General features: G+C 41.6%; 1 protein-coding gene across 8 annotated transcripts in view; it reads right to left on the bottom strand.

Moving 5' to 3' along the window:
- The window catches only part of ADGRB3 (adhesion G protein-coupled receptor B3), a 602,553-nt gene that overhangs the window by 201,964 nt on the left and 379,973 nt on the right, over window positions 1-20,616 (bottom strand). For all 8 annotated transcript variants that reach the window (XM_008178161.4, XM_005280089.5, XM_008178164.4 and 5 more), the window contains one exon: window positions 19,495-19,538. In XM_008178161.4, coding sequence (XP_008176383.1) covers window positions 19,495-19,538 — 44 coding nt within the window. The remainder of the gene's footprint in view (window positions 1-19,494; window positions 19,539-20,616) is intronic.

The raw sequence follows: 20,616 nt of genomic DNA, 5'->3' as shown, positions 1-20,616 counted from the left end.
AGAAGAAAAGGGGGTTTAGGAAGACAGATTTACATTAAAAAGGAACATTTACTTTTCTACATAGTATAAATGCTGCAAAGTATCATTCACCTAGAAAGAGATTAAAAGTATTTCATGAATACACCAATTCTACTTTTCAGATTGGATTCCTTATATTACTTGCTGCATGACAGTGGGTAGTTTTAATGAGGTCAAAAGTCACTCAGATCAGATTTTTATATCTTCGTGCTGTTGTGATATTACACCGGGGTTCTATATTTGACAAATTTATATTTTACGTTATATCAAGGGTGCCTAGAGTGAAAGGATAGGCATTCTTATTACTCTGAAAAAATCTAGAGAAATATAAGATTAAACAAATGACTCCCCTGCTTTCCAAACAGACATTTTCATATCTGATTAGCTCTAATTTTGTCACACGTGGTAAGGTCATTATGAGCCTGATTCTGTCTTGTTTATTCACAACTAGAATAATGCTTTGCTCTATGTGTGCCTATGTGTGATCTATTAAGTAGTGCCATTAAAATCAATGGGCCTACTTGTGGAGGAAGATAATCATCCATGTCACTAAGGATGGACAGAATCTGGCCCTATGGTCCCAATCCATGTGCCTAATTTTAAGCATATGAGTAGTCCTATTGAAATCACATGCTTAAAGTTAGACACATGCTTACTTCTGAGATAAGCAAGAACAAGTCAGTAACTTAAAAGATAAACATTTTGCCTTTCTCTCACAGAATAGTGGGGGGCAGAGGGGAAAGCCAGCTGCTCCAAATTGTACCATTAGGATAACAGATGTAATGGGAGTAATAAGCATGTGGAATTTAGAATTATAATATCATTTTCTCCATTACTCAGAATAATGGAATGGATTGTAGGATGTTATCCCCAGCTCATGCACTTCAATACATATGTATATTACATTTAGCTAACTAGCTATACAGGAAATCTCTCTTACTCAACTTTATCAGAGAAGATGATAACATTAAAAAATCATCACGAATAAACAATGCTTTAGCTAAAAATCTATTGAGCCATAATCTGGCAGCTATTCAGCTGAGTACATTTTTAGTGAAATTGCTTTTCTTGAAGCTGTTCATCTAGCATATTACCTTCCATTTAAACATATTTAAATCCTGAGATATATTTGTATTATTCTTATTAAGCCTGGTCATCCTGCAGAGCTTAATTTTAAGAAAAATATCTTCTAATCATATTAAGTGGTAAGTGGTATAAACATTGTCCTTACTATCTTTAAAAAATATTCAGGACTTAAGAAAATAAAAAATAAATCAGTTATTTTAAATATTTCATTCTTGTTTGTTGTTGCTGTGAAACTGCATTCATAGTAAGCATATTCCTTCAGTCAAATGACAGAGAACATAACACTGGCCTCTAGCATTTATCTTTCAATGGAATTCAATCAGACTAACTCATACAGAGAATGTGAAGTGATTTTAAAAAAAGAATTCAATGCAAATTGTATCAGTAACTCCAGGGAGGCAGTGCCAGACTAGATTCAATTGCAACATGGCACATGGTAAAGCTAAGACAATATAACCCCTAATAACTGGAAGATAAATGTAATTGTGATAAGATAACAGAGCAATGGAATAAATTCTACTTCTTTATTTGGCCAGAATAAACTAATCTTATAAGGAAACAAGAGAATATAACTTTGGGACCTTGGTGGATTTTAGATACCCTCATGATTGGGAATTAGAAGCATAACACTGTAGGCAATAAATTGAATTAAAATCTTATTGAACATCTTTTGTTAAAGTTTCAAGACTAAGCTCTTTTACCAATCTCTCACATATAGTGAATGTTTTTGTGCAATGACAGGAGTCCACTGATAATTAGCCCTCTTTTAGTAGGTGACTTAATACTCTGCTGACCAAAATCCACAGAATGGTTCACACCCATGACAACAAACTGGAATACACAGAAATATTGCTGCTATAGGGGCCAGAGTCTGCCACTCTCACTCTGAATACTGCCTTATCGATTGCTGGGTAGATACTATGGAATATAAGTAAGCATGGCCAAAGGCTAATCACTGGCTAAGACACTACAAAATTCAAGTAAGGACAGCAGAAGCTGGCCAACAGTCTTTACATCTATTAATACATCCAAGTGTTGTCACTGCAGTACAGCTATTTTTATGGATTTCACACTATTAGTCTGAATGTTCAGATACATCAGAACAGCAAGTACTTTTTAAAACTTTTTGAGGGGCGTTCAGTGAATTTCTGCACACTGCCCCTACCCCCAGCGCTGGCTCTGCAGCTCCCATTGGCCTGGTACCATGGCCAATGGGAGCTGCGGTGGCGGTGCCTGTGGGCACGGGCAGCGTGCATCGTGCAGAGCAGCCTGGCCCCTCTGCCTAGGAGCCGGACATGCCAGCCACCTCAGGGAGCAAAGCAGCGCGGAGCCAGGGCAGGCAGGGATCCTGCCTTACTCCTGTTTCACCGTCGACCAGGAAATGCCCAAAGTAAGTGCCTCCTGGCTGGAGCCTGCACCCCACGCTCCCTCCTGCACCCAAACTCTCACCCAGAGCCCGCACCCCGAACCTCCTGCTGCACCCCAACCCCCCGTCCCATCCCTGTTCCCACCACAGAGCTCATCCCCCCAGCTGGAGCTGCACCCCCTCCTGCACCCAATCCCCTGCCCCAGCCCTGAGTGCATTCCCCCACTCCAAACCCCCAGGGGCTCCACAAAATCTAATAGCCCCAGCCCACATGAGAGTTAATCCGGGCCTGCTCGTGTGCATTAGAATTTACACCCCTGCTGGTGCAGACTAAGGCACCAGAAAGACAAGCCCTGAAGAATATAGGCCTTGATTCACCAAAGCGTTTAAGTATCTGCTTAGGTCCCAGTGAAGTCAGTGGGATTTAATCATATGTTTAAAGGTAAATACATGCTTAAATACTTTGCTAAATATGGATGTGCTTAAGTGCTTTGCTGGGGCCTTAGGACTGATCTACACTGCCGCTTAAGTTGATTATCAGAGGGATAGCCGTGTTAGTCTGAATCTGTAAAAAGCAACAGAGAGTCCTGTGGGCATTCACCCATGAAAGCTTATGCTCCAATACTTCTGTTAGTCTTAAAGGTGCCACAGGACCCTCTGTTGCTTAAGTTGATGTAAGTTACGTCGCTCAGGGGGGTGAAAAAATCACCCCCTGAGCGACGTAGCTTACATCGACCTAACGTGGTGTCTACACCATCCTGTGTCGGTGGGAGGTGCTCTTCTGCAGACTTAACTTCCATTTGTCGGGGAGGTGGAGTTCTGAAGTTGATGGTAAAGTGCTCTCCCATCGACTCATCGCATCTTCGCCAGACCCGCTAAATCGACGCCGCTGCTTTGATCACAGTGGCGCCAATTTAGTATGCAGTGTAGACAAGCCCTTAGTCCTCTCACTGAAATAGCGGCACAGTTTTAGCACCAAAAGTCCTAGGTTCAAACCCTCCTCTCATCACAAGCAGGGTCAATTATACATGGAGGCACTGTATAATGTGTACTTCAAAGCTCTGTCAATAAACATTAGCCATGATTATCATAATTGCTATGCTAATCCTAGACTTTTTGCTGAACTGTGTTATGGTTTTGTAATGTAGAATAATGACCATCTTGCTTCACCAGGCACTCAACCACATTTGGACCCACAGCTCTGAAAGTGGAAAAATATAACCCACTGAGCTATATACAGTCCTCTTCTCCATACTTCTTACAAATGAATATATGTATGCTAGCGGAAAGCCTTTCTATCTTCTGATGCCGTGCAATGCCACAGTGCAAAATTGAGCATAATTTCACTTACCTATAAACAATTTATGCACATTTTGTAATTCAGTCCCTTACATTTCATTTCAACTTTGAAACCAAACCAAGTTGTCTGCAATCCATTACTTTTTTCTATGAATGATTACCATAAACTTTAGTTATGATGCTGATGAGGAAACTGAAATTGCAAAGCAAATATGCATCCTAACCTAATAATTGTAATAAATACAACATTAAAATACAATATATTTTCTGTGAAATAATAATGATTTTGTGGAACCGAGCTTTACTTTTCAGATGTTTGTAAAAATAGCTAGTAATATCACTAAACAGACAGATTGCTATTATTAAACATACGGTATTGGTATCATAATATTCCTTAACAGGTTGTTTATTATGTAACCACCACCTCTATAGTTGCAATTTATACTTTAGTTTTCTGTTAAAACCATAAGGTTTAGACATTGATAGATACTATAAAGGATATTTTCTAATTTTTGTCCACGGTCATAAATGTTTTGTTCATGTAGAAAAGTCTTGAAACTTGAGCGGATTAGAAAGCTCAGCAAATTCCCTTAAAAAAATCTTCTAGAGAATGAAAGAGGAAATGATAAACTTTCTACATGTTCTTTAAACTATCCTGTAGAAAACAAGAAATGTATATGTCAGCTACAGAATTCTAGAGGATGGTTGAAAAATCTATTGACAGTTCAAATTTTATTATATTCCATAAAATTTCAGAATAATTTGATTAGATCTTTATTACATTTCCATAGAATTCTGAATAATTTGATTAGGTCTTTATTACATTTCCATAGAACTCTGTTACTTACCTTCCTAGTAAATTTTATAGGACATATTCACAGAGCAGGTAATAGGCCTTACAGTTCTAGTTCACGGCTCCAAAAACAGGTAGCAGAGACTAACACCCTGACCTAGCCCAGGAATTAAGTACATGCATAATTTTAAGCATGTGAATATTCTCATTACTTTCAATAGAGCCATTCATGTCCTTAAAATTATGCATGTGCTTACATACTTTACTAGACTGGGACATCTGGGTCCAATTCTGAACTCACGTATACAAGTGTAATGCTGATCTACTCCACTGACTTCAGTGGAGATACTCCTAATTTTACAGCGCTATAAATGAGAGCAAAGTTCTATGGGCAAAACTCCATCTTTGGATAGATGCATGTGATTCCTAGGCTACATCTACACTCCACTGGCGGCAGTATATAGTATATGTGTAATTACAAGTCACAGTGAAAATAAGGCTGCATCCACACTGTGGTGTATCAGTGAAAGGCTCTGCCAATGCCTTTCCACTGCCAGAATCTTTCCCTGTGGTGAGGAAGGGCTCCAGTAGCAGGGAGCTGCTGGAACCTTTCCCAGCTGCCTCCCCTCTGCCAGAGCCTTTCCCTGCAAAGGGGAAAAGCCCCAGCAGAAGGGAGCTGACAGAGGCTTCCCCCTTGCCAGAGTCTTTTTTTGGGTGGGGAAGGGCTCCAGCAGCAGGGACCCGATAGCCTTTCCCCACTGCCAGAGCCTTTGCCTGCGTAAGGGCTCCAGTGCTCAGGGCCGGATCTAGGCACCAGCAAAGCAAGCAGGTGCTTGGGGCGGCAAGTTTGCAGGAGTGCAAGAATCCAACATGAGAGCTGAGAACCAACAGGGAGCCCTGGGAGCTAGTTCCTTGGTTAGCTCCCTGCCTATAGAGCCAGCCCTGGTGCAGGGAAATAACTACATTTCCCAGCATTCCCTCGGCCGCAATTAACAGGAAAGGGAGGGGGAAGGAGTGTAGAAAACTGAAACCTCATGCTGCAGCTTGCTGTAAATGTTAGGAACAGAACCAGCTCTAAGTTTTTTGCCGCCCCCCACCACAGCCCTGGGCTCCCACCGCACCCCTGTGTTGCCCCAGCCCTGGACTCTCCCCTGCCCACACCCCCGGCTGCCCCATCTCTGGCCCCCACCTGCACCCCCCCTGCTGCCCCAGCCCTGGGTTCTCCCCTCACCCGCATCTCCTGCCACCCCAGCCCTGGCCCCCACCCGCACCCCCTGCTGCCCCAGCCCTGGGCTCTCCCCTCACCCCCTGCTGCCCCAGTCCTGGGCTCTTCCTCCTCCCCACCCGCACCTCCTGCCACCCCAGCCCTGGGCTCTTCTCCCCCGCCCCCCGCATCCCCTGCCGCGCCAGCTCTGGCCCCCACCCACACCTCCTGCCGCCCCAGCCCTGGGCTCTCCCCCTACCCGCATCTCCTGCCACCCCAGCCCTGGGCTCTTCTCTCTCCCCCTGCACCCGCACTCCTGCTGCCCCAGCTCTGGCCCCCACCTGCACATCCTGCCGCCCCAGCATGGGCTCTTCCCCCGCCCCCGCACTCGCACCTCCTGTCGTCCCAGCCCTGGGCTCTCCCCCAAAGAAAGAATTGGGTGGACTAAATGGACATTGCACCTCTCTATCTGAAGCCTAGCAAGGGAGGTACGTGGATCCCACTAGAATTTAAAATGAGAAGTAAGGGAGGGGAGGTTCTACTAGACTGGGCAGCTTTAGATACAGTACCAGGCACATAAGAGGATTTACACTTCTGAGCCATGGAAGCAGCAATTGACTTTTCTTTTCCAGATTTAGCTAATAGTTCAGAAAGGGAATCCAGCACCTGCCTTCCAGATTTGAACACCCTCAAAATTTAGGAGTGCTCAAGCTCAATTTGGGCAGCTGTTACTTCATTTCTCCCAAATCAAATATACTGATCCACTGTAACTTGCTGTAGGAAAAAGTAGAATAAATTGAGCAAGAAATGCTTCCCAGTGGTTATTAGGACTGGAATTGCTATTTTCAACAGCCATTGCTTTTTTATTATTAATTATTATTATTATTAAGTTTTAGTTTTATTTGTTTAAAAGGAAGACAGTGATATTGCATTGGCAAATTCCCCATAGAAACAAAGAATGGAACAAAAGAATAATAAAGGCACCTCAACTTTTCCTCATTTATGTAGGACAGTCTTATAATATGCCTCTAGATAGCCTTCAATCATACAAGCTGAAAATTGTTCCACTTTACTGCAGTTCTGTAACCATATGGAACCAATCCTGTCTGTGTTCTGTGCACATCCAAAATTCCTGCTGAATGACTGCCCTGGGAGCGAGTTATCAGTGATCCAGGGCTGGGGCGGCAGGAGGGTGTGTGTGGGGAGGGGGGGTGGGGGGGGAGGAGGGCAGTCAAAATTTTTTTGCTTGGGGCAGCAAAAAAACCTAGAGCCGGCCCTGCCAGTGCTGGAGAACTGACAGAGCCTTTCCCCATTGCTGGAACACTACTGCCGTCCCCTGACCTTTTCCCTGCTGGGGGAGTCTATTCCTGCAGAGAGGAAACTCCAGCAGCAGGGAGGTAAGGGGACACTACACGGCTATAAACAGCAGTGTAACAGGAAACATATTATGTCAACCTAACAGGGAGCAGAGGGGGGCCAGCCAGCAGGGAGCCCATGAGCCTGTGGGGCAGCCAGGCTCCCAGCAGGGAGCTTCCAGTGGAGCTCCACACACTTCCCCTTCTTAGGTCGGTGGAAGCGCTCTTGGTGAGGACATGCATCACTGACCCAAGGAGGGTAGTGTGGACATGCACACTGCAGTAATTACTAATATAGGTCGACTTACATTTCTAGTGTAGTAAATGCATCTTAGGCATATGCCTTGATTCTAAGAACAATTTTGCTGATGACATAGTGGTAGTTGATGAATCAATGGATGAGCTAGTTGCGGCACTTAAAACCCTGGAAAGCTCAGTGGCAAGAATTGGCCTGAATATTAATTGGGGTTAAACCCAAACTCTTCAAATCAGCAATTTCAAACAGTCTGAGGGCTTCAGCATCTTAGTGGGACACAACCCAGCAGAGAGTACTGGGGATTTCACTGGATCTGTTGGTGATGACATGGGTGGCTTTCAGAAGAACTTAAAGCCCTCACTGCAAAAGCATCTTCAGTAATGGGGTGCTTCATCAACAACATCTTTTGTGAACCAAACACCCCGATAAGCAGAGAGATGAAGCCAAGGTGGTCCGTGTTTGACCTGTGGAACTGAAACATGGCCTCTCATTGTCAATATTGAAAAGAGGTTGGATACCATTGCTGAATGATCAAAAACATCATATGGTGTGAATTCAAGTTGAATGAAGAGATCAGTGTTCTAACTAAACTGGTCCGGCTCTCTCGAACAGCCACCCAAAGTTCTTTAGGTGGTATGGACTTCTGCTCTGAATGGCTACCAACTTCCCTGTGAGAATCTTCTTTGACTATGACTCAATGAAAGAAGGATGGAAAGACCCACTAGAAGACTTAAAATATGATGGCTGGACAGTGTCAACAGACACCAGTCCTTCACAAGCACTCTACACTGTAATGTGACAGATTTGATTCAGGACAGAACATCAGAGAGTCACATAATGTCTTTGGTGGCCTCACTGTCCAAGTGACATCATGAGAACTAACCCCTCCACCTAGGTACAGTGTTTTATTCACCACAGTGTCAGAAGAGCTCTCGGCAGAGATATATGCATGTACTGTGTTTTCCTACTAGTTTCAATCAAATTCCAAGCCCAGGTAGTAGGCACAGATGCCGTCCCCTCAGCATGCCACAGTGACCATTAATATGTAAAATAGGGACTCTAATTGAAATTTATCTCCTATCTCTCTTAGTTAAGCTCATGAATTCACCCTTTCCATTTTTATTGGAAACACAGATGGTACAATTAAATTGTGATACACTTCTGTCCTGTCCTCATCCTTACTTCAAGATATTAGACTATTATCTTCTGTTCTCATATTGCACTACAAACCCACCAACAGATTAAAGTCAAGTAAGGATGTTGTGTTTCAAAATTGAAGATTATATTCCAATCTTTAAAACTCGAGAGCAAACCTGCACCAACTAACCCTTTTTTATCTACATTTCAAAATTATACCTGCCTGACATCTCAAAACCCCCCATTATTTTTAGTTCCCACAATATATATGTATACACAGGCAATAAATAGCAAATGTGTTCTTCACAAAATGAGATTGATTCATCACTTAGCAGCAGTAATTAAAAATTATCAGCAATGATGAAATTAATTTCCTCTTTTAGCTGTAATTCTTAGCAGGAAATGCATCTCCCTATTCAGAGAAGTGTAGGTGTTACTGAAAGGCAGTGTGCCAATAAGGGCCTAAATTATGAATTCCTCCCATATATACTGATTCATTTTATAATTATTTAAATCAAAAAGATCTCTCTCTCTCTCTCTCTCTTTTTTTTAAATAGAAAGCCCCTCAATTTTCTCTAGAAAAGATGTGCAGAATGTTAGTGGAATAAGTTCTTCTGCATCACAGTATAATGTTATTAGTCATCACAATCATGTTTTAAAAAATATCCATAGTAAGGCGTGATTCCGACCCTCATCCCTGCATGTTAAGCAGTAACTTATTGCCTGATACAAGCCTACTCAAGTGAATGGGAGTCTTTTTATTAACTTCGGTGGACTTTGGGTCAGTCCTTCTATTCCACAAGTATCTGCGCACTGAAATCAGAGGGGCTACTTGCAGAGTATGTTACTCCTTAGAACTGGGGTCTTAGTTGAGCACTTTTCTGCAGGACAATAAGAAATTTCTGAATATGTAATGTGGTATTTACAGATTCATCCATACAAAGTTCTATAAAGTTATTTATAAAGATAGTTTTATGAGGGAACAATTATCTTTTAAGTAAGGTACATTTATAGTTAACTTGGCCATGGAGAATTCATAGATTCATAGATTCTAGGACTGGAAGGGACCTCAAGAGGTCATCAAGTCCAGTCCCCTGCCCGCATGGCAAGACCAAATACTGTCTAGACCATCCCTAATAGACATTTATCTAACCTACTCTTAAATATCTCCAGAGATGGAGATTCCACAACCTCCCTAGGCAATTTATTCCAGTGTTTAACCACCCTGACAGTTAGGAACTTTTTCCTAATGTCCAACCTAGACCTCCCTTGCTGCAGTTTAAACCCATTGCTTCTTGTTCTATCCTTAGAGGCTAAGGTGAACAAGTTTTCTCCCTCCTCCTTATGACACCCTTTTAGATACCTGAAAACTGCTATCATGTCCCCTCTCAGTCTTCTCTTTTCCAAACTAAACAAACCCAATTCTTTCAGCCTTCCTTCATAGGTCATGTTCTCAAGACCTTTAATCATTCTTGTTGCTCTTCTCTGGACCCTTTCCAATTTCTCCACATCTTTTTTAAAATGCGGTGCCCAGAACTGGACACAATACTCCAGCTGAGGCCTAACCAGAGCAGAGTAGAGCGGAAGAATGACTTCTCGTGTCTTGCTCACAACACACCTGTTAATACATCCCAGAATCATGTTTGCTTTTTTTGCAACAGCATCACACTGTTGACTCATATTTAGCTTGTAGTCCACTATAACCCCTAGATCCCTTTCTGCCGTACTCCTTCCTAGACAGTCTCTTCCCATTCTGTATGTGTGAAACGGATTTTTCCTTCCTAAGTGGAGCACTTTGCATTTGTCTTTGTTAAACTTCATCCTGTTTAACTCAGACCGTTTCTCCAATTTGTCCAGATCATTTTGAATTATGACCCTGTCCTCCAAAGCAGTTGCAATCCCTCCCAGTTTAGTATCATCCGCAAACTTAATAAGCGTACTTTCTATGCCAATATCTAAGTCGTTGATGAAGATATTGAACAGATATCATAAACACAAACATGGAAACTTTAAATCTGGGATTGACTCATCACTCACAAAGAAGGCATTTTATTCACTAGGCTGGAAGACAAAAATTTCTAAAAGCAGCTATAGTTTAAAAGCAGCTCAGCTCAAGAAAACAAGAGTCTAATTTTCCTAAAGGTTGGGCACCCACTACTCCAACTTAAGTCAATGTAACAGGCAGAGCCTCGGTTGGTGTAAGCGGTTATAGTTCCAAAGAAGTCAACTATATTCATTTTTGTACACTTTTGTCATTTTCAATAAGTTTTTATTTTACTTATAGAAAAATGTAGCCCTGTTCTACTGCCCTTTTGGCCAGAAGAATACCATTAAATATTACTTTACATGGACATGTAAAGTAAGATTTGTGCTATTTTTTTTCCCTCAAAAGTCACCACTGATTTTGGGTGTCTCAATTTTAAGATGTTCAGTCTGAGACACCTTTGTCTTGATTTTCAAAGTCTCTTCCTGAATCTTTTCAAAAGGTGGCAAAACTGGCCTGAAAGTAAAAAGCAAAAAGTGATTTAGACCCATTATCACCCAATTTTAAAGAAGAAAGAGAAGAGGCGGGAGAGACAGATCAATGATCCATTTCAATTTTAGCAACATGAAATTATCATGCTAATAGGTTATAAGTCTGTGGGTACAGTAGAGTTATGAGAAACCATTTACATTGCAGGCAAAACTGTGGGAAAATCTTGTTTTCACTTTCATTTTTTCTAAAAGAAGCTATTTTCACTTTAAGAAAAATGGCAAAATGAAAAAATGCACAAATTTGAAAAAAAGCCAACCATTATTTGAGCTAGTAGATTTTTAAAAAAAAATATTTTTCACCATGAATATATTTTTACTGGCAGAAACACCAAAATTTTGGCCTGGAGTGAATTCCTGAAATTTGTAGAATATCACAATTCATTTTTTGCTTGCAAATATTCATAATTTGCCACACATTTAGGGTAAAGGTATGAACTCCTGTCAGTGTACATTAGAAATGGGTGAACCTGATTGGAAAAATAAAATGGAACAAATCAGACTGGCCAAAACTCACGCCAAACCTGAACAAAACCTTCAAGGTAATAAAAAAAATTATTTAATTGCTTCTCTGGTGCCCTCCAGACAATTGGGTATTCAGGGGCACATGGTGCTATGACAGATATATGCCATATGGACAAATGAAAATGTGCCATACTGTTATCTCATATTTGCTGCAGAAATTGGCAGGGAAGGACCACCAAATGGTAGTAATCCTTTCCTTAACGAGTCAAGGGCGATTTTAAGGGCAAGCAGCAGATGTGACATATTGCCTGCCAAAAAGTAACACCTATTACTAAAAGAAAAAATATTACCTGAGTTTTTAAAAAGTTGGTCAGTGCTCACTGAAAACCATGTGATGCATTATGTCATTCTGTCTATCTATGTACTCATATTGCCCAATTCATGATAGTGGCAGAGTACCACTCCATCATTAACAGATTTTAGCCTCACAACCCCCAGTGAGGTAGGGAAGCACTATTACCACCACTTTACAGATGGGGAACTGAGGCACACGGTAGATGATGTGACTTGCCCAAGGACATAGAATTATAGAAGATTAGGGTTGGAAGAGACCTCAAGATGTCATCTAGTCCAACCCCCTGCTCAAAGCAGGACCAACACCAACTAAATCATCCCAGCAAGGGCTTTTTCAAGCCTGATCTTAAAAACCTCTAAGGATCGAGATTCCACCACCTCCCTAGATAACCCATTCCATTGCTTCACCACACTCCTAGTGAAATAGTGTTTCCTAATATCCAACCTAGACCTCTCCCACTGGAACTTGAAACCATTGCTCCTTGTTCGGTCATCTGCCACCACTGAGAACAGCCAAGTTGGGGGGGGGGGGGGGGAGAGACCCAAATTGGATGTAATACTCCAGATGTGGCCTCACCATTGCTGAATAGAGGGGAATAATCACTTCCCTTGATCTGCTGGCAATGCTCCTACTAATGCAGCCCAGTATGCCGTTAGCCTTCTTGGCAACAAGGGCACACTGTTGACTTATATCCATCTTCTTGCCCACTGTAATCCCCAGGTCCTTTTCCGCAGAACTGCCGCTTAGCCATTCAGTCCACAGCATGTAGCAGTGCATGGAATTCTTTCATCCTAAGTGCAGGACTCTGCACTTCTCCTTGTTGAACCTCATCAGATTTCTTTTGGCCCAATCCTCCAATTTGTCTAGGTCACTCTGGACCCTATCCCAATCCTCCAGTGTATCTACCTCTCCCCCAAGCTTAGTGTCATCCGCAAACTTGCTGAGGGTGCAATCCATCCCATCATCCAGATCATTAATGAAGATGTTGAACAAAACTGACTCCAGGACAGACCCCTTGACACTGCACTAAAATCCGGCTACCAATTAGACATTGAGGCATTGATCACTACCAGTTGAGCCCAATGATTTCTGTCCACCTTATAGTCCATTCATCCAATCCATACTTTAACTTGTTGGCATACATGTCATACAGGGAGTCTTTGCCTGGAATTGAACCTAGGTGTCCTGAATCCAAGTCCAAGTCACTTGTCCTACCCACTAGATCACCCTTCCTCATTTTTATAAGATCTCCCAAGGAATGGTAAGTACACATAGCTCTTGGTTAGCTCACTTTCACTGAAGCATTGGTTGAGGCATAAGCAAAAAATGTATCTTTTTAGTAGGACATCTTAGATATTAAAATAGGATCTGCTTACAACATTGAAAATAATGCCTGGGCATTATTAGTCTTCCACTACTAAAACTATCTCATGTGAATGAAGCTGTGACTTTATTCACTTTAGTTCCTTTTTTCCTCTTGCTCCAATGTGATTGCCATAGGCATATGTATGTAGTTAAACAGCTAAAGCCAATGACTGACAAATGGGCCAGTTTCTTTTGCATGGAACCACATTATTTTCTTTCAATTATATCTGAGGTCATTGACAAACTTGAGGCGGCCACTCTTACATTAGCAATGCATCACATAACATTCATCCATACTGCTCAATGTCATGCTGGGACATCTCTTTGAGGGGCATCTAGTTAGATGAGTGATTAATTAACCCTTCCAGTACCTGCAGAAGACTCCTCATGACTCAGTTGCATATTGGGCTGAGAACTTACATAGGAGCCAGCATGAACACTATGGTCTTTGGCAAAGGAAGATGTTTTTTAGACCAGGGAAGAAGAGCCAGTTTGAAGACACAAAAAGAATAAAGGTGCACATAGGGAATGAGTCTTATGAGTACGATCTTGCAAGAAAAATAAAATTATCCAAAGTGGTATTTATGAGTGCTGTGCAAAATATCAGACTTGAAATTCAAAACACTCACATTTTCGTGAAAAAGAATGTCTTTCCAAATGCTTTATATTAAAATTTTAAATTCAGTTTTTGTCATTTTTGTTAGTACATATTTAAATGCAGGTTTTGTGGGCTATTTATTAGTTTTGAGCTGGGCTGGTTGAGTTTTGTCACATTTCTCCTGGTTTCTTGATTGATTTGACACAGCCAATATTCTCGGGAGTATCGGCAGAAGACATTTGGACTAGTTTTGCTGAGCTAGCCAATAAAACCCAACTTCAGATCCCTTTGTGAGTTACAATAGTTTTGCCCTGCCCCACTTATGCAAAACTTCCCTAAGGCCAGCCTCACTGGCCAGAGAAGGAGCCTCTCAGCATAGGGGAAAATCCTCAGATAGCACACAGATAGCATAAAAGCTCCCATGACGTTATCCCTCTCTGCAGCAAGCACAGGGATATAGCTTGGACATCCTTCAGAGATCCCCAGATGCCATAATGGGGACCAGACCTAAACAGAATGGCTCCAGCACTGGAGGAGTGCAAAGCTGGAGTATAGTGACCTTTCACTACTAAGCTATCCTCATCTAGACACACCAGGATTCAGCCTTAGTACCTGATACTTTTCTAGTATATGAGATTCTACATCTATTATTTCCAGTTCAGAACGGAACATAGTGTCTTCCAGAAAGATCAGAGATTTCCTCTGTTCTGTTGCAGCATCAGAGGATTTCCGCACAAAATGGAGAGTTGGCAATGTTGATTCTACATACAAAACAAGGAATAGGCATTTCTCCAAAAGAGCTGCCAAGGGATAGCAAATGGATCCTGGGAGCCCAGGGCAGGTGTCATAGCAGAGTTCCTGCAACACTGGTCATCTCCTAGCTAAGCAATTCTATTTGTAAACCCCAGCGAACTGATGTGCAACTTTAGCTCTAGTTTAACAAATGTATTCGGGAAGGTCGAACAATCAGGGAAGCCGATATTGGAATTAGAGGGTAGGCTGATGGTGGTCCTAATTTGAAGAGGGAAATTCTGATGTCATTTCATCTGGGAACATATGACTAAGCCTCCATTAATAGCAAGAAGGAACAGGAAGGTAATGAAGTGTCGTGACTCAATGTCAGTGGCCAAGGTGGCTGACAATGGATGGAGAAACAGTATCAGGGCAAGTGCCTTGGCCATTCAGAAGACAGGGAAACAGCTGCAGCATCATATGTACCAGATTGCTTCTGAGGCTGTTATTTCTTGCTTCCCCCCCCCCCCCCCCCCCATCATTACTCAGGTTGCAACACCAATCTAGGAGAGGTTACAAGTACTTTGGAGAATAGTATTAAAATTCAAAATTATCAGGACAAACTGGAGAAATGGTTTGAAATAAATAGGATGAAATTCATTACGGACAAATGTAAAGTACTCCACTTAGGAAGGAACAATCAACAATTTGTTGCACACATACAAAATGGGAAATGACTGCCCAGGAAGCAGTACTGCAGAAAGGGATCTGGGGGTCATAGTGGATCACAAAGTAAATATGAGTCAACAGTGTAACACTGTTGCAAAAAAAAATGTGAACATCATTCTGGAATGTATTAGAAGGAGTGTTGTAAGCAAGACACGAGAAATAATTCTTCTGCTCTACTCCTTGCTAATTAGGCCTCAACTGGAATATTGTGTCCAGTTCTGGATGCCACATTTCACGAAAGATGTGGACAAATTGTAAAAAGTCCAGAGAAGAGCAACAAAAATAATTAAAGGTCAGGAAAACAAAACCTATGAGGAAAGACTGAAAAAAATGGGTTTGTTTAGTCTGGAGCAGAGAAGACTGAGAGGGGACATGATAACAATTTTCAAGTACATAAAAGGTTGTTACAAAAAGGAGGGGGGAAAATTGTTCTTGTTAACCTCTGAGGATAGGATAAGAAGCAATGGGTTTAAGTTGCAGCAAGAGAGGTTTAGGTTGGACATTAGGAAAACCTTTCCTAGCTGCCAGGGTAGTTAAGCACTGGAACAAATTGCCTAGGAACGTTGTGGAATGTCTGTCACTGGAGGCTTTTAAGAACAGCGTAGACAGACACCTGTCAGGAATGGTCTAGTTATTATTTAGTCCTGAATTCAGTGCAGGGGACTTGACTGATTATATATTGAGCTCCCGTCCAGTCCTACTGAGCATAATTAAACCACTAATTGAAATTAAGAAGCATTGCCTTTGGTCAGATGAGTAAAAGATTATGAAAATATCACTTATGCATACCTACCAAATTCATGGACATGAAAAACACGTCACAGACCATGACATCTGGTCTCCCCCCATAAAATCTGGTCTTTTGTGTGCCTTTATTCTATACTATACAGATTTCATGGGGTAGACCAGTGTTTCTCAAATTGGGGGTTCTGACCCAAAAGGGAGTTTCAGGGGGTTTGCAAGGTTATTTTAGGGGGGTTGCGGTATTGCCACCCTTATTTCTGCACTGCCTTCAGAGCTGGGTGGCTGGAAAATGGCGGATGTTGGCCATTTGCCCAGCTCTGAAGGCAGTGCTCCACCAGCAGCAGCACAGAAGTAAGGGTGACAATACCTTACCATGTGGCTGGAGAGCGGCTGCTGACTGAGGGCCAAGCTCTGCAAGCAGCAGCGCAGAAGTAAGGGTGGCAATACCATACCATGCCATCCTTCTGCACTGCTGCTGACGATGGCTCTGCCTTCAGAGCTGGGCTCTTGGCCAGCAGCCCCCTTTCTCCAGCTGCCCAGGTCTGAAGGCAGTGCTGAAGTAAGGGTAGCAGTACCACAACCCCCCCCTACAATAACCTCCTCCCTCCCCCGAACTCCTTTTTGGGTCAGGACCCCTACAATTACAACATTGTGAAATTTCAGATTTAAATAGCTGAAATCATGAAATTTACTATTTTAAAAATCCCATGACTGTGAAATTGACCTAAATGGACTGTGAATTTGGTAGGGCCCTACTTATGGACAGTTTATTCTATTTATATCACTGTTGGCTTTTTTTCACTTTCTTCTGAAGGTCAGTGCCAGTCAGGACACTAGACTAGATAGACCACTGGTCTAATCCAGTATGGCTAGCCCTATGTGGACCAATTTTCAGACCACTGATACTGTATCTGTGAATGGCACTGGCACCAAACAGTGAGAAGGGTGCCCTGATTGTAGCAGTGTGTTATATTGCACACTGCTTGTTAGCTGTTGCACATGGTGAAGGATGTGAGGTGATAGATGGGTGGTTGACTGGTTTCTCTTCTCCCTGTGTCTTGAATGAATATGGGTCCAATGTACTGCTTGCAGTTTGTGACAGCAGTTGCTTTAAATCTTTCTTTGCTCATGTGAAGGAATTTGGTGGCGAGGAGAGGATTTCTTTTTCAAAAGCTTTCAGACAGTGGACCAATTCAGCTCAGAATTTCAATCAAAAATACTTTATATGTTTTCACATGCTTTGATGTGAAAAACATTCAGCATCCCAAAATTTTATGGAAGGCCAAAACTGGAATGAAATACAGAGGTTAAAATGGTCACAGAAATTCCAGAGAAAAAAAATAAACGTCCACTGTCATACATTCTGCTGTTGATGCTACTCAGATAATCATCTGGGAAAGTGAAGACACTGAAGGAATAGCCAAACCTCTAAAGAACCCCATTCTAAATCAGCATAATAAAGGTACTGCATATTTTGGAAGTGTCAGCCAAAACGAATGCTGCACCACTATGAGAAATTGTATTTTAACATATATAATTCATGCTATGATCCTTTATGTAGTTAGTTGTACCTGTCTTAATGTTATACAAAAACAATAACTAGATGCAGATAGACAGACAGCAAGCCTGTCAGCCTGATAGACAGATAAAAGGAAAGCCTTCTAAAAAGTTATCTAGATAAAAAAAGTTATATAATTCTATTCCATAGATAGGAATGAAATAAAACATAATTTCTCCAAACACTTAGACATACCACACATACACCCACATAATAAGAATAGTAGAAGAAAGATTCACCATAAAAATGCAACAAGAATGCAGAGCCAGACTTGATCGGACAGCTCACAGTATAGATTCAGGGGTTTCTCCATGAATGTATGAAGAAAGAGCTATTAATCATTGAACAATAGCCTGTGCAGAATGTTTAAAATCCAGGAAGAGAAAGTTTCACCCACTTCTGGAGCATATATTAAATTGAGAGCATCACCAGAGAAACATATAATTTACCACATATGGAATGGTAGTGCATTGAGATTAAGATCTGGGCAACTTGCCAGGAAGACGGTTAAAAATTTCAGCAGTTATAGCTACCTGATGTAGATGCTAAAGGCAAACATTTACCGTATCTGAAAAACACTTAATTTAAAGCACCTTTTTTTTTCTGTTGTGGAACAGTGATTAGCTAAGCATCTTTTACTAAATGCTGTCTACTTTCTTGTTGGATTGATCCCCAAAGTTCTTGTGAAATTTGAGTTGTGAAGAACTTAGCCATTTTTGAAGAATGTGAGCAGAACAGAGCTCCACATGATTTTCAACACTAGATCAGACCATTTATCCATAATATTTGGTCTCCTGCTTCTGCAATAGCAAATTCCTGATGCTTTAGAGGAAAGTGAACACAAAACAAAACACAAAACAAGCCAACAACCCAAGGCACCCAGCTAATTGTATAACGTTGTACATACTTATTTATTTAGATTTATAAATGATAAGAATCTGTCCATTGTGCTGGGAGCTTTTGCATTAATTTAAAACTCACAATATTAGAATACAAATTCCATAATATAATCAAATGGACTCAAATAAAATGCCCCAAACACAAGTAATTACCTGGCCAATAGAAAGTCATCATGAATCATAAAATGCCCTCACAGTTAATACTAAGTCCCTAGAACCCCACCTTTTCCAAAAATGACTGGGGGGAAATATTTTGGGGAACTATAGAGCAAATGACTGCTTTTCGGACCTCTGGTAAGTGATCAGTTTACATGCAGAAGCAAGACAAAAAGTACCTTCTCATAAAAGAGTGTGCATATACATGCATACCAGATGGTGGTGAAATCCATGTGATAAATTGCAGAGCCATATAAATTGTATTTATCATGACTCTTTGATGGTCCCACCTACTGATGAGTAATATATCTCCCACGGTATTCCCAATATTTCAAACCTTTCAGCAGCTTCAGCTTCCTCAGCCGCATGGGTATATCTCAATTAATCAATTCCCTTTCACTGCAGGGGCTCAAGGACTGGTGCATCTCAGTCCCTTTTATTCTCTGCATGTGGCACATAACAGACTAGTCTAATATAGTCTGTAATACTTTGGTCTAATTTGGGTTGTTGGGTTTAGTGTGTGGGCATTTGGTAGTGTTTGTGGCTTGTGATATACAGGAGGTCAGATTAGATGATCTGGTGATCCCTTCTGGCCTTAAACTCTATGATAGTTGTTGGTGAGATATTCTGTTAATTCAGGATTAGTAACAGAAAAACAAACAAACTGTCTTTCAAATCTGCATTACAATGTGACTGCAGAGTATGGAAAGGAAATAATTTCACTCTGTGAATTGCACATTTTCCATGCCCTCATAATGACCACTGTTGACTGTCTGGCAAGTTAAATATTTTTACGTGTTTTGGAATATTTAATCCACAGTAATAGAAGCAAACATCTGTCACTTACATTCTTGAATCATCCCACAGCACACAATAGGGATTCAATGTGCCCTAAAAACAAACAAACAATACCATTAATTACTGGTGTACATAACCAATTAAGTGCTCAACCCCGCAGTCCTAGTTCAGGGGCTGATCCTAAAAGATCACCCTCAGTTTGAAGAGGTTTGAAATCAGTGGGAGTGAAACATAAATTGAAGTCAGTGGGAGTTGAGGGCACTTAGCACTTCACAGAGTGCACTCAGCACCTTGCAGTATTGAACCTATTGTCCCTACTCAGGAAACAGTCCTGAAGATGTCTTCATGAAGCCACTTGGAATTTTGACTAGGAAAGGACTGTGGTATTGGGTCCAAGTGTGCCAGTTACCTAAACGTGGAGCCTGCCCAGTTCATATTCTTTAAGTAATTTCAATTTTCCCCCTGTATTCCACTCCAAAAAGAACGAATAAAAGACTCTCAAAATGCTGCCCATTCAGGTTAACCAATGGATTAGTTATTCTCAATAGGCAGAATTTTAGGTCTTGTCTGCACCCAAAGACGGTATTAATTTACCAAAATCAGCGGAGCAACTTATGTAAGCTTGCTAACTTATTAAGGAGGGCTTTAAACTAGGTTCGCTGGGGGATGGTGACTTAAGCCCAGAGGTAGGGGAAGTGGGATACTGGGAGGAAACACAAGGAGGAGGGTGCAACAGGGGAAGCCTCCTGATGCATACTGAGAAAGTAGGGCAATCGGCTAGTTATCTTAGGTGCCTGTACTCGAATGCAAGAAGCCTGGGAAACAAGCAGGAATAACTGGAATTCCTGGCACAGTCAAGGAACTATGATGTGATTGGAATAATAGAGACTTGGTGGGGTAGCTCACATGACTGGAGCACTGTCATGGATGGGTATAAACTGTTCAGAAAATATAGGCGTGGGAGAAAAGGTGGAGGAGTTGCACTGTATTTAAGAGAGGCAACAAAAATGATTAGGGGGCTGGGGCAGATGACTTATGAGGAGAAACTGAGGGACCTGGGCTTATTTAGTCTGGAGAAAAGTGAGGGGGGATTTGATAGCAGTCTTCAACTCCCTCAAGGGGGTTCCAAAGAGGATGGAGCTAGGCTGTTCTCAGTGGTGGCAGATGACAG

Source organism: Chrysemys picta, chromosome 3, assembly GCF_011386835.1.
Source record: "Chrysemys picta bellii isolate R12L10 chromosome 3, ASM1138683v2, whole genome shotgun sequence".
NCBI classification, from domain to species: domain Eukaryota; kingdom Metazoa; phylum Chordata; order Testudines; family Emydidae; genus Chrysemys; species Chrysemys picta.
Note: the sequence above shows the minus strand (reverse complement) of the source record. Positions and strands in the feature narration are given on the sequence as shown.